The 14,701-nt window shown below is 43.7% G+C and overlaps 2 protein-coding genes across 6 annotated transcripts in view; one reads left to right on the top strand and one right to left on the bottom strand.

The window, feature by feature from the left end:
* Nucleotides 1-7,209: 7,209 nt before the first annotated feature.
* LOC117029681 (basic proline-rich protein-like) lies at nucleotides 7,210-14,448 on the bottom strand. Its single transcript, XM_033118892.1, has 3 exons — nucleotides 14,409-14,448; nucleotides 13,794-14,319; nucleotides 7,210-7,503 (listed from the first exon to the last, which is right to left on the bottom strand). Exons 1-3 carry the CDS (start codon nucleotides 14,446-14,448, stop codon nucleotides 7,377-7,379), a joined length of 693 nt encoding a protein of 230 aa, XP_032974783.1. The 3' UTR covers nucleotides 7,210-7,376.
* Nucleotides 12,924-14,701, top strand: part of AMPD3 (adenosine monophosphate deaminase 3) — a 45,820-nt gene continuing 44,042 nt past the window's right edge. The window contains exon 1 of one of the 5 annotated variants that reach the window (XM_033119798.1): nucleotides 12,924-13,585. Coding sequence is in view for 1 of the 5 variants with exons in the window: in XM_033119797.1 (XP_032975688.1) it covers nucleotides 14,447-14,468 (22 nt within the window). In the remaining 4 variants the exon portion in view is untranslated. Of the gene's footprint in view, nucleotides 13,586-13,614; nucleotides 13,754-13,818; nucleotides 14,125-14,318; nucleotides 14,469-14,539; nucleotides 14,686-14,701 lie in introns of those variants that run through there. The other 4 variants (XM_033119799.1, XM_033119800.1, XM_033119797.1 and 1 more) reach the window with 4 other exon arrangements.

Genomic DNA, 14,701 nt, shown 5'->3' with positions numbered 1-14,701 from the left:
TACTGAGTAAGTTCCCACACCCAGAAAGGAACACACCAGTGACCAAAGGGGAGAGCAGAGAGGTCACTCACAGCTTCTACTATAGGTATATAACAACCTAGTGTAATAGTAAAATGTCAGGTTCACTCTGGAAGGAAAAGGTCACTGAATTTCAGTAACTGTACACTTCCTTCATTTGAGTAGCTCAGATATCTAAGAGTACATGCCTTGCACAGGCTCAGCAGAAATCACACCAAATCTTTGCATTTACGTGAGACACAGATGCAGAGGGGCCATTTAACAAATTATTCTAGCTTTTCAGAACAAACAAACAAACAAACAACACAAACAAACAAACAGAAGAGAACTGGCTGTTTTGCCAGCAGAAATTTAATGGAATAGACAAAATCTAGAATGTGAGGCCTGCAGAGTTAGAAAAGTTGATTGCTTCTAGTTTCCAAATAGTAAGATGGGATTTTCAAAGGCTTTGAGTGACAAAGGCCTAAGAAAATGTCTCAGTGGATTAAAATGAATCATGGAAAATATCTGATAAAGAATGTGTTCCTTTGTTCTAGCTAGCTTCAAGGAAATCACTCTCACATGGAAAGAGAGAGCTTGGGGGCAAGAAGATAAAAGAATAAAGCAAATTTGAAAATTCTGTCTTACAAAAGGAATGTTAAGTGGGGATATTGGCAAATGAAACGGTCAGGATGCAAATAGATCAGAAGCTTTCCAAATTTTTGAGAAAATTGTATTGTCAAAAAACCACAAGACTGTGTGAAAAGCATGAGTCCGTTAGTTAAGCCTCAGAACAACCTCTGGCAGGAAGTTGCACAGCCCCTAAGGAGAGCCTTCTGCCCAACTCCCTCTTTAGTTGTAGCCAGGGAGAATAAGGGTCTAGGGGGAAGCCACTCAGAGGGTGGTGCCAAAGATCACAAAGAACAATGGATGAGAGAGTTTCTGCCCCAGGATAGGCATCCTTTGTAATATCTGCCCATTGGTATTTCAGCATTGTAATACCAGTGTTATCTGCAGACCAGTAACTACTGTGGGTCTCTTCAGTTTTCCCCTTTTCGAATGGGGGTGCTTATCGAAGTTATCCTATTCCTGCTCCATCATTGAATATTTGTCTGTTGTCCTGAGTATGAGGCAGACTACTTGCTTTTGTAGTTCACAGGTCTTCAGTCTAAGAGAAGTCACATCTATTACTGATGGAGGGTACTACAAAATGCAGTGACAGACTGGACTTTGGATCGTCTTTCATAAGAAGCAGTTGAAGGTGTTCTACTTGTGGAAAGAAGAAACGAAAGGGATATTTAATGGGTACTGTGGTGGTGACTGTTACTATTTACCCAGTAGGCTCACCATGTGCTCATCTAGATTTCCCAGCCTAAGATGTTGGCCAGTAACCTTTCTTTCTTGTAATGTCTTTCTGAGCTTTTGGTATCAAGGTTTTGCAAGCCTTATCAAATAAGTTTGGGTGTTTCCCCTCTTCTTCTAGTCTCTTGATGCATTTGTTTAGACCAGTATTATTTATTCCTTAAATTTTTGTGAAGACGTTTGAGGCTATAGTTTTCTTCATGGAAAAAGTTTTTAATTTCAAATTCAATTTCTTTGATACAAACAGGCCTATTGGTATTTTCTATTTCTCCTTGTGGATTTGGTAAATTGTATTTTTTAAAACCTTGTATATTTCACCTACATTTTCCAAATTAATGGCATGAATATTGGCATGTAAAATGTCAATTTTTGGTATAAAGTTGTTTATATTCTCATTATCCTTTTAATGTCTGTAAGGTCTGTAGTGATATCCCATTTTTATAACTGATTTTGGTATTTGTGTTTTCTCTCTTCTTAGATTTGTCTTGCTAGGGATTTATTAACTAATCTATACAAAGAATGAACTTTTGACTTTGTTGATTTTCTCTATGCATGTCTTTTTTTATTTCATCGATTTCTGTTCTTTATTCCTCCCTTCCACTTTTTTTGGGGTTTAATTTGCTGTTCTTTTTCTAGCTTTTGAGTTGGAAACTTAGATCATTGGTTTTCAACCTTTCTTACTTTTTAAGATATTGATTTAAAGGTATGTTTTCTTCTAGGCACTGCTTTATTAGTGTTATTGGCCACACTACCTCCCTTCTCCCACACATCAAGTAGTAAAAGACTCATAGATAGTGGAAATGTGGGATGGAACCTGCAGGAATCTGAGTCACTTGATGAAAGCCATCCATACAGGAGAGCTACCTGACGCGCATTGGCTTGTGATATAAGCAATATAAGAAACATAACTCTGATGTGTTAAACTACTGGTTTTATTTGTTCGTTTTGTATATGTTTGAAATAGCCTAGCCTATCTTGGCTTATACAAGAGGACTTGTCTTACATCAGCTCCTGTATTGGTCCATATTGCAGTCTGCCGTGATCTCTTCTCTTTGATTCCTCCAAATGTCAATATTATGAGATTCTTGTTATAAGAGACTTTTTTTTTTTAACTGAAGATGTGGTAATAGAGGGTTATTACAGAACAGCACAGAATAGGAAACAACTTGAAACTTAATGTCTTCCCCTCCATCTCAGAGGAAATTTTTTCATTGTCTTTTTTATTTGACCGTGTCCTGTTACCAAGTTTTTGAATTCCCTTCACTATTTAGACTCTTCTCTCACAGTTCATATTCTCTCTTCTTTCCAGCCCTCCTATTTCAGAGTATCCCCAAACTCTCCAGCTTTTATATACACCTTTCCTTACCTTGGATAATATAAAAGTCCTAGTCAAGGTGGCTTTCCTACTGACCAGAGCACACCCAGAGGTCTGGGGCAGAAATGGGGCTGTGGGCAGCCTGTCTGAGAGTCAGGGCAGGCCCTCCAAGTTGAGAGGTTTTTTTCTCCAGAATCCAGAGTTGCAGTTTAAAAAAAATTTCCTGCTACTTTTTAAATATGCTCAGGTTTTTATATATTTTATTTTTTACATAGTTGAAATCCTGCTGTGTCCTATACTTATTGTTCTCTCATGGGCATTTACTATGTGATCTTGGTAAACATGTTATTACATTAAAATTTTTTCCTATTTAAAAACATAGTTATCAGTCCTAAGGGGTATAAGAAGGACATGCAATTCCCTGAAATCCCACCCACTGGACAGAGAGCATTTAATAAACTGGGCTGCTGCCAGCTGGACAGAAAGAAGAATATTCAGAAAGTCTGTGAAGTGACTGCTTGGACAGAGCTAGGCCTTAACAGCTGTAAGAGAGCCATGGTCCTGGTGAGAAAGCCTGGTGTCCTGAGAATCAGGACTGCCAGATTCAGATGCATCTGGGTGTGCCTGGAGCAGTTGTGGGGATGGGGATGCAGGCAGCAGTCTGTTCTCAGAAGGATCTAGAAAGCTCTTGGGAACGAGTCCAGCTCGTGCATGTTGCGCACATTGCCCTGGCCCAGCCTCAGAGGGAGGGGCTACAATGGAAAGTGAATCAAAACAGGGCTGTTGCACTGAGATTTCTCGGGAAGGATTAGGCCACCTAGCTTTGTGTTCTCTGTAATAGTGACCCCTGGAGGACAGGGAGGGGATGGTGGTCAGGATCCTTCTCCTTCCTGGTGTATAACTCGAAAACAAATTCGATATAGCTGCATGAGTCACAAGCTGGACCAAACTGTGTTGGTCTGAAAAGCAGGGTCAGAGACCTCCACATCAGGATGCCATAAGAACTGGCCATGACTTCAATGTTCAGCCTGACTGGGTACCTGTCACCAGCCAATGAAAAGGCAAGGGAGGTGAGAGGGCCAAGGTGGTGACTCTTAGGACTGTTCCTGGATCCTTAGCCGAGAAGAGAGAGGGGTGGATAGGTTCAGCCAGGTGCCTGAAGTCATCGGGTTCATAGGGAGGCCCACAGGCCAGGCTAAAGGCAGGAACACCCTGTGCTGAAGAGTAACTCCTATAGAGGGCTGAGAGATCTTTGGAGGGGTCCGGAGATGTAAGATTGGGCTGTGAGGAAGACGGGCTAACAGGCCCCAAAGAGTGGGCCAGGGAACATGAGACAAGTAAAGGTAACTTGGAATCCGGCTCTATTGGAAGCCTGCCATCGTAATTAGTACAGCTGTTCTTTGGCTTGCCCCTTCAGGCTGGGGAGGTAACACCCTGATGTTACTAGTCCTTGAGTACTGGACACATCCTCATGGTTTCCTACACCCTTTCCACATCTTTGTAAGTAGTCCCTCTATTAAATTATCTATTAAATCAATTATCCTAATATGCCCCTCTATTATCTGATGTCCTAATAGACCCTCTATTAAATTGTATATCAAATCAATTATCTTAATATGAATGTACCATCTGTTTGCTACTGGTACCCTACTGAGAGACACCATTCTGTTGATGGCTCTGAGGAGGCCCCGTGGGACTCCCTGGCCCTCAGCAATCATCAGCTCTGGAGACGAAGATGGGGACAGGGGTCTAAATAGTAGACTCCTGCAGGGGAGGTGTATGAGGGAAGCACAAAAGGTAAGGATAGAGGCTGTGGCTTCATTGACGTACTTCAGAGATTCTTGGTAGGAATGGAATTTGGCAATGCCTTTAGGCCTAATGCAGTGGGATGGGTAAAGGTTTGATAAATCTGATTTGAAGCGGGGGGGCAGGATGGTGTTACTAGGAGGCAGGAAGGCGAGAGACCAGCCCAGGACCAGCAACACCACTCAGGTCTTATTTCAATTGCTCTTTGGAGAAGGACTACAGAGAAGGCCAGACTCTGGAGGAGGATGAATGATTCAAGTTGGAGCCCACTGAAGAAAGAGCAGGTGGGACGGGTGGTACCTAGCACTGGCATGCCTGCACAGGGTCTGGCACTAGTGGGGCCCTCTATAACTTTGGCAGAAGAAATGAAGATGCTTACAAAACAGCATGGGGGCAAGGCCTGTCTTCTCCATCTTCTCCACTGACTTTCAGAATATACTCACATGGAAGGAATGCTTGAGAAAGACAGACTGGAAATATTCAGAAAACACAAGGGGTCAGGGAGGATGGGCATGAGGAATTTTAAAACAGGTTTGTTATAAATTTAATAAATGCAGGGAAAAAATGACAGGAATCAGAAAAGTTCATTTAAAAAGAATACTACCCTGGAGCACTAAATCTGGTTTTATTTACCCAGGCTATGTGGTACTTCCCTCGGTAAAATAAGGAATTTATGCACATTGGAAATAGAGCTTTATTGTGTAAACTTAACAGAATGTGCAATCATGAATACATGACATAAATAAAGTGTGTGTTGGGGGAATGATTCAGGTACTGTTCCCCTAAATTCTCCCAGGGCCTTTGCACATGTTATTCCTGATGTCTACCAATGTCTAGAACCTTCTTCTCATTGCTCATACCTGGAAGCAGCTCAGGACTTCTTGTTATGCTCTGATACAACTTTCACTTCTTCACAGCACTGTCACAGTTGGAAATCATGTTTTTGTGTGGTCACTCGGTCAATGTCAAGTCTTGCTCCTTAGCTGATAATCTCCACAAAGGCGGGAACTGTGTTCTGATCATCACCATTGCTCTAGCATCGAGTACCAGATGTTTAACAGTATTTCATGGTTGACTGCCTGACGGACTTTGAAAGCATGTTGAGACTGGCTTCCCAAGTAAGAGAAGGTGAAACATATAATCCTGGTAACCTTGGGCTTCCATGAAAATCGGCAGTTATATTTGGAAAGGAAGGCTATGTCCTGGTGAAGTTATATGTGAGAGAATAAATATCAATGTCAGTGGTGTTACAAAGTTACTCGGTGTGGCTGATCGGAGATAAGTGGAAGTCTGACATAGTGGCTTTATTAAAAGGTATTTGGCACGTGTTCTCTGCCATTTATTCTTCATTCCTCCCTTCTTTTTTTCTTTTCTTGTTTGGATGTTAAGAACACGTACTATGAGATCAACCCTCCCAACAGGTTAAGTGTACAATACAGTATTGTTATCTATAGGCACAGTATGTATTGAACAATCTCTAGAACTTACTCATTTTACTAAAATTTCATACGTGTTGATTAACTTTCCATTTCCCCTTCCCCTCCAAGGTCCTGGTAACCACCATTCCATTCGTTGCTTCGATGAGTTTCACTGTTTTAGATAACTTATATAAGTGGTATCATACAGCATCTGTCCCTCTGTGACTGGCTCATATCGCTTAACATAGTGTTCTTAAGATTCATCCATGCCTTCTTTTTTAGGCTGAATGATATACTATCGCATGCATATATCCCATTTTCTTTATCCATTCACCCATCGATGGACATTTCGGTTGCATTCACATCTTGGCTATTGTGAATAGCACGGCAATGAACATGGGGGTGCTAATATCTTTTCGAGATCCTGATTTCAACTCTTCTGGATAAATATGCAGAAATGAGATTGATGGAGCATATGGTAATACAACTCAATAGCAAAACAAACAAACAAACAAAAACCTAATAACACAATTTAAAAATGGGCTAAAGACTTGAATAGACATTTCTCCAAAGAAGACATACAAAAGCCCAACGGGTATATGAAAAGATGTTCAACATCACTAATCATCAGGGAAATGCAAATCAAAACCACAGTGAGATATTACCTCATACCAGTTAGGATGGCTATTATCAAGAAAACAAAACAGAAGTGTTGCCAAGGATGTGGAGAAATTAGAACCCTTATATACTGTCGGCAGGAATGCAAAATGGTGCAGCTGTTATGAAAAATAGTATGGATGTTCTTCAAAAAAATTAAACATAGAACTACCACATAGTACTTCCTCTTTCTTGTTCCATGAAACATAGATGTAATGGCTAAAGCTCTAGCTGTAGGCTCTTCTTAGCAAAGGAAGGGGCATTTCTTCCTAATTCCAACAAGGATGAGGGCCATATTCAGAGAATGGTGGAGTGGTGGATGGAAAGAGTCTGAGGATTTTTGAAGTGCCCATAATACCCAACTTTGGACTATTTAGTGAAAGAAACTTTTCTCTTATCTCACTGTTATTTTGGGTCTCTGTTACTCTCAGTTAAACTTAATTCCAACTAATACATTTGGGAATACTAAATTATTGGTAAACCATAAGCTTTCACTATGTTTATTTAGAAAGTAAATGAACTTTGCTATAGGGTCACTAGGAATTGATCTGGTTCAAGTGGGGATTATGTGGAATGTGATTAGATATGAACTACACAGATGGGCCAGCGATTGGAGCTTACCTTTTGGAAATGTTAACAGGTGATAGACACCAGTGACTTTAAACGGATTTATTTTGTTTTCTCGGAGATTCAACCTTTAGACCAATCATGAACTATGGGAATCTTTGCCCACCCTAAGGTGTTTGGGGATTGTCCAGTTTTCCCCAAGATTTCTGAGGATTTCTGGGTGAAGCTTCTGTGTCATAGGCACATTTGGGTTTTCATTCCTTGTTATGCATTGATCGGTTGTCCTCTGGCAGCTGCTCTCCGTTCTTTCCTGGATCCTTCCGAAATGGAACACAACTCTTCATTCTTTGCTCCTTCAGAGCACCTCTTAAACCACTTTTCCTGAAGGTTTGGAGACAGGTGGATAGTTGATAAAAAGCCATTTGTCCTGGGCCCATTCACACGTAATGATACAAAGAAACAGCAGAGCTGTGAAATAACAATTCTTTAAAAAATTCATTTTTTGGATTCTTTTTTGTTGTTTCAATAGTTTTTTTTACTGTAAGTAAAACATATAGAACATAAAATTTTCCCTCTTCACGTGTACAGTTTTATGTACACATTTTACATGTATAATTTAGTGGCATTAATCAACGTTCACAATGTTGTGCAACCATCACAATTTTTTGATTTCCCAAATCAAATTCTTATGCAGAGTCCTCTGCCCTCACCAGAGGTGTTTTTATCCTCAGTGAAATCATAGCTAGGCTCATTCTTAAATAACAGGAATTCAAGAACTGGAAAAATCCCTATGGTACAATTTAAGCAGCTCCGATTCCTCCAGATGTCCCTGAGAGAATCCAGAGCTGAGGGTGGATTGTGTACCAATGGTACTGCCGAGGACTGATGGTGGCCAGCCTTCTGGAGTCTCACACCAACTGGGAAGCAGACACTGTGACAGCATAGCTATACACTCTTGCTCCTGGTTCAGTCTTTGACCCTGTTGCTCAGTGAATGATCGGGGGGGGGCAGTTCTGAATCAGGGATTGGGAAGAAGACAGCCTGGGACTAGAAATGCTAGAAGCTGCAGCCAGAAGGTCTTGGGAATGTGTATGGACCGTGTGATTGTGTGTGTGTGTGTGTGTGTGTGTGTGTATGTAGGAGGCTGTGGGGGAGACTTCATCTCTGGGAGGCAGAGGTCACAGCCTCATCTGAGGCTCTTCTCTGCCCACCTCCCTCTCTCCCCTCCCAAATAATTTTAGAGGGCTAGGGTCATGCTTGAATTTGACCTCTGAATTTCAAACTATATGGTAAGAGACAAGGGAGTCGGGGGGCAGATGAGTTAGGGAGTTCAGTGGGTTAAATGTGCAAGGCTGTACGTAACTGCCATCTATAGAAGTCCAACTGCAGAGTCTCACTGAATCGTATAATAATTAGGCTGATAGTGGAGCTTTGGAGTGCAGGAAAGACACACGGACATAGGAATGAGCTAGTGGTAAGCTGGAGCAACTGCTTAGGATGATCTTGCACAGAGTCCTGGAGGGAATGCAGAGACCAAAAGCCGTTCTCAGATGGGGAAAGGGAACGCTAATTCCTAGACTTGAATTGAATTACTGAGATTATGTGCTGATCAGCAGACAGGCGTGTCCTGGGGAGCATCAGACCCGGGACTACTGAGCGCGATCCGCGGTCACGTGGCGTGGGCCCTAAGCCGCAAACACCCACTCATTGATCCAGTCCAGAGAAGAGTGGCTGAGGGACTCCAAAGTTCCCAGTCACTCCAAGACTCAACACCAGTTCTCCTGAACTTTCTTCCTTTCCCTCTCCTGGCCTGGGCACGGTGCTTAGGACATCTTCCCTTTCCTTCTTGTTACATGAGCTCCAGTTCCAATCCTGGGTGCCCGTGCTCTGGGTGTTCTGGGAACGAAAGCCTAGCTCTCGTTCACACTAATTTTCAAAGTGCTCGGGTTTCACTCTCTCCTTTCTAGAAACCCATTTTAGAAAGACGGAACCAGTTGTTAACTATAAGAGGACTGTTATGCCCACTGTCAGACTCTAGCTTGCTTAGGGCTGACCAACTGACTGCATGGGCACTAAATTCCTGGGAAGGGAATTGAATCTTGAACGGGAGTGAACAGGCAGGTGGGGGAAGGCTGTCCTCCCATTATGCTACAGCATCAGTGGAGGCCACAATGCCCTTTCACACCCAGAGCCAGGAAGGCTGCCCTGGCACTCTTTTTCCAGGTACCATGTACTCCTGATTTCTGCCCCGTTGTCAGACCATATGCCATGATTTCAGTCCACTCAATTAGGCCCCAGGGCACTTTGTTTTGAAAACTGGATGTATTTGATGAGGCTCTGCTAAAGTACTCTCAGAAGCAGAGCCCCTCTCTTAATCTCCCCTCGGGAGAGATTCTGGCTTCTGTAGTTGGGGAGACTATAAGCGGAGACAGAGAGATTGGGCATTTGGAGGCTGCCATACCCATCATGGATGTGTGTGTGTATTGTGGAACAACAGAGGAAAGCATTAGTGTGTGTGTATGTGTGTGTGTGTGTGCGTGCGTGTGTGGGAGGTAGAGCACCGACCCTAAACCCCTGTGGGTTTCCCCCCATGTCCCCAATGGCGTCAGGAGTTAGAACACTATAAGAGGTAACACCTGGCTCCGGTCCTGGTGCACGCCAAGGGGTTCTAGTCTGAATAACAGGAGCAACGGGCAGACTGAAGGAGAGGAGAGGCTGTAGGATGTCTGCCCCTGGTGGCAGAAGCGTGGAGAAGAGACCGGTGGTGCTGGCGGTGGGGTGGGGAGGGGAGGTGGTTGTGTTGGCAGAGGCTAATTAGCTGGTGTTTACATTGAACTGCGGTGATGGGAGGTACGGATTAAATCAGTGATCTTTAAAGTGGGTGTGAAGGATGATCCATTGGGATGTAAAAGAAAAATGAAAACTTCAGTATGTATTTGTTTTAGTGTAAAAATAAACTAAGATTCACTATATGGATCGACACAGGTACCCTGACTCAGCTCTTGCATCAGATGTCCATGTCATGTGTCATAGTAGAGGTGTCCTCAGGGAAGAGAGGCGTTTCTACAGTACAGAGCAGGGGGGTGACTCCAGTGAGGGTGGTACCCTTACTGGTCCAGTTGCTTTCAAGTGAATTGTGAGGTATTACAAATTACTTGTCTCCCAGGTGGTAGATAGGCAGATTATATTTTGGGAGAAGAAAAAATTCACCTTCAAGTTTCTTTTGGCTGGTCAAATAATCAAAAACCCACTGTTCTATATGAGACAAATTAGCAAGAGAAAATAACCAAATTTAATACATATATATGTATGGAAACCCCACATACATGAGAGTCAGAGACTCCACATGCACGAGAGGTTCAGAGACAGAGAGGGAACATGGATATATATGTAAGACATCCTGAGCTAGAGATGAGGTAGGGTGCCTTAGTGACATCAAAAGGTCATTGAAGGATGATAAGAAGAGCAGGTAAATAGAAGTTTGCTCTGCCCTGCAGATAGGTCAAAAGAAGTTCTCTCTGATAATCTCTCATGGGCAAGGCCTCTAATTCAAATTCTTCTAGGTAGTTCAGGTGGTGAGGGCAGAAGAGTCTCTTGAGCCTATGGCTAAAGTTGCCTTTATGTCCAACAATCTGCATACCACAGAGACACATCTTCGGGTGACTTGGAATATCCCGCCCCCAAAATATTCATCCATTTGGACCCCTAAAATATCATCTATCTTTTAACTAAACCAATTGTCACAAAATGGACAAGTAGTTTGAAAAGATTCCTGCAAAGAAATCCATACATTGAAAATAATATGAATAGTGCAAGCAAAAGCAAACTCAGAAAAAATGGCAGAGCTAACAATTTTCTACTATTTATATGATAATATCTCTGACGATGGAGTTGACCAGAAAAAAGTTCAAATTTATATAAAAGACTACTCGAAATATGGATTTACATCACTATAGTTAACCAACCTAAGGGTATATTGGTCCTGGAGGTATTAGCTAATAATGATATAAATATGCCACCATGGTTAGCATGACACGTAAATTCTATACAGCGAGAGCATGAAGAAAAACCTCTACAATTTTTGGGGGTGGGATATTCCAAGTCATGTAATACTTAGTTGTGTACTTTTGTGAACTATTATTAAATGTAATAAACATATTTAGAAATCTCTTTTGAATAAAAATCTTTTACTTAATAGTAAAAGGCAAAATGTCAGTCAATATCATTGGGAAAAAAAACACTGTCCTATATGGCATATTTAAAGTGACGAAATTAGTACGGAGAGAAGACGGCAACACATAAAAATGCATTCTGTAGAAAGACACACAGAAAACATTGGCGAAGATTTGAAGAAAAGGTTTTAGAACACATGATGCGTTGTGGAGGTTAGCTACATGGTTGGATGTAAGATGCTAACATGTTTCACTTTAAGTCTTTGCCATACTTTTCCATGACGGCATTCACAAAGAAATACTTTCTGTGATCTACTAAAGAAAAGATGTGCTTATAATATGAATGACTTATCTAACATAACATACTGTGGATTTTATGCGTAAGAATAAACACTGATGGATTGGATGCCCTGACTGGAAAACAAAACTGGGGGTCGGGGGGCAGGGAGCGGCTAAATATAAAACTCATCTATTGCATCATTCATTTAGAAATTACAACAATGAAGAAACACAAGTTAAAAGAGCAGTACAGGATGTCAATAATAAGGTTAATTTGAAAAAAGTCTTAAAATAGAGCAGAATCTTTATAATACTTCGTAATGAGATGTGAAATGAGACTGAAAATCTTTATATTACTCAAGGGTTTACTGATTATCTCCAGGCAAAGAACTTAAAAGATGTGTTTCTTTAACAAAAGGACAAGCATTTCAAATTTGCTGACCTCTTATGTGCTGGCTTGTGACTGTCACAAATACACACACACACACACACACACACACACACACACACACACACAGACACAATGTATCCCTTCAGGCAAAGGTAATATTTTAGCCATGAATATAACTATGCTTTAAAAGAATCATATGAGGGAAGCACTTTGAAAATTGATGTTTGGAACTGTTACCATCATCATGTAATTTTAATGCCAAAATAAATTGTGTCAGTGTCACTCATACAAACTGTCATAGTCACAGTCTTCAAAATTTAAGAAGTATGCTTTTAAACCCATTTTACAATCTTCCAAATGAAGAGTTTCAAGATTTTTAAAAACAATCTTATTGTCAAAAATATCCACAGGAACAACTGATGGAAACATCATTGAGAAGGCTGGCTTCATGCACAGAGTTTTCTGGTGGAATTTCACATTTGCAAAATTAATAGATGGGATTTAAACAGTGAGCATTATGACTTAATAAGTGTAGTCAAAGATAGAATTCTTCTATTTAGATATACTTATTTTTGTAAGGTATCTTTTTTTTTTTTTTGGCAATAACAGCCATTAGGACCAAGTATGGACATTCACTGTATTTAGAAGCATACTTTCTAGTCTCATATTAAACTAAGATTTATTAAAACCCTTTGTAATCATGTTGCTCTCACTAAACAGATTTTTGCTAATAACTTTAAAGTGAAAGAAAAAGGTATATTGCACCGTTCATTAAAAATGAAATAATTTAAAATTGTTACATCTTTACCACATCCTTTAACGGTTTTCAGTGTGCTTTATAATATATATTAATACAGTTGCATGTGCATATCATTTATAAATAAGTAAATTGCAAACACGAGGCTACAAGGTATAAGGAATAAAACTTGGTGCTTAAATGAGACAACTGTGAAAGCAGTTTTCACAGTGAGGATAGACAGTGGGTGCTCACTAACGGATGGTTTCATTTCCCCCTTGGTGACAAATTTGATGTGAGAGTTGAAAAAGAGAAAATGAAGATAACTCCCAAGTGTTGCCTGGGAGAGTGAGGGCTGGTGCTATCATTCACTAAGACTGGAAACTCAGGAGCACTGAGCAGATTCTGGCGCATTCCTGGGAGGAAATTAGGAGTTTGAGTTTGGATACGTTTTTCATGAGCCTAGAAATCTCTAGTGAAGATGTGCCCCAGGAAGTTGGATACACCATCTGCAGTTCTGGAGCATTCTGGGCTGGAGATGAAGTTCAAGAGTCATTAGCTGGGAGGAGGTTGTTAAAACCATGATAGTGGGTGAGATCCCCAGTGGCCCAGCCAAGTGAGTGAGGACGCAGGCCGCTGTGGGACCCGCGGGAACACACCATCAAAAGCCAGGCGGTGGAGGCCCGGAAGCTGCATTCACCAAGGAAAGTGCAAAATTTGGTGAGAGGCGAGACCTGAGCCACTGCTGGAAACTGTGTACTTCAAGCATTACAGACGGAAGGCGTGGTCAGCAGGTTCAAATACTGGGGAGAGGCAAGTGAGGGAGGTTCCAGCGCACTCGCTGGCTTTGGCAACTAGGCTGTCAGTGCGGACTTGGAGGAGCAGGTACATAAGCGAAAGAGCAGAGGGCTGGAGAAGTGGTGTGTGGTGTGTGAGAGTGTGAGTGTGTGTGTGTGTGTGTGTGTGTGTTGGAAGCGGCAGGAAGGTGACCCAAGGGACCAGACGGACGCCTGGGAGAAAACCTATACTTGTGGGTCCGTTCAACTACAGGGAGTAAGTCACCTGCTTGGGGGCCGTGACCCCAGAATCTCACCTTGGGAAAAGTCCCGGCGGGAAGGAGGTTCGGACAAATCCTAACACGTGGGAAGCGCCCTCGGGGCCCGCGGGTGGCAGCGGAGTCGAGGTCCCAGGAGCCTGCAGGAGTCTGACCCGGGCTGAAGCGGGCGCGCTTCCGGCCGAGGGACTGGGCAGTCGCGGCGCCCCTGGCGTCTCAGGTTTCCCGTTGGCAGCGCGGCCCGGGGGCTCAGGTAGCGGCAGGCCTGGTTGGCTGGAGGCGGGCAGAGCTGACCTGCGTGGCGGCGACGGCGGCCCGGCCCGCGCCCCTCTGTTGCGGGTTCCTCGCCATTCCCAGGCTCCACGCCCAGGTAGAGCACCGACTGAGGAGGCACGCGGCTCGCCAGCTCTTCCCTGCGGCTCTCCTCCTCCCGCTGGGCGGGCCCGGGGGCTCTGGGGCGGGGGCTCCGGGGCGGGGGCTGCGCCGCTCTGCGCTCGGGGAACCCTCCTGCCGCTGCCGCGTGCGGCACCGCGGGCTCCCGCCGAGCGCGGGCGGGGGGCGCGGCCTAGCCCGGACCGGGCCCCAGCTGGCTGCAGTGCGGCGCAGCCCTCTCCTCCGCGCTCGCTGCGCGCGCTGCCCAGCGCTGCCACCTGCGCTCCAGCCCTGCGGGCCGCCCCCTTCGGGCCCACGGCATGTCCCTGTGCCCTGAACCCGGTGAGTGCGCGCGATGCTGCGCGGCTGACCTTGGGTCCGCGCCTCGCGGACCCCGCGGCCCAGGGCGGGAGTCGGAGCGCTCTGGTGTGGGATCCCTGGCTTTAGAATTTCCAGCTCACCGAGGCGGCGCCGCCTAACGCAGGCTCATCCACTGCCTGGGCCCTGGCCTCTGCCCTTGCGTCTGTGCTTGCCGTGGCCTGGGCTCCCGAGGCCCCAGGTGAGCCGTCATCTCA

The sequence above is a fragment of the Rhinolophus ferrumequinum genome, chromosome 11 (assembly GCF_004115265.2).
Source record: "Rhinolophus ferrumequinum isolate MPI-CBG mRhiFer1 chromosome 11, mRhiFer1_v1.p, whole genome shotgun sequence".
NCBI classification, from domain to species: domain Eukaryota; kingdom Metazoa; phylum Chordata; class Mammalia; order Chiroptera; family Rhinolophidae; genus Rhinolophus; species Rhinolophus ferrumequinum.
This window is presented reverse-complemented; position numbering and strand designations above follow the sequence as displayed.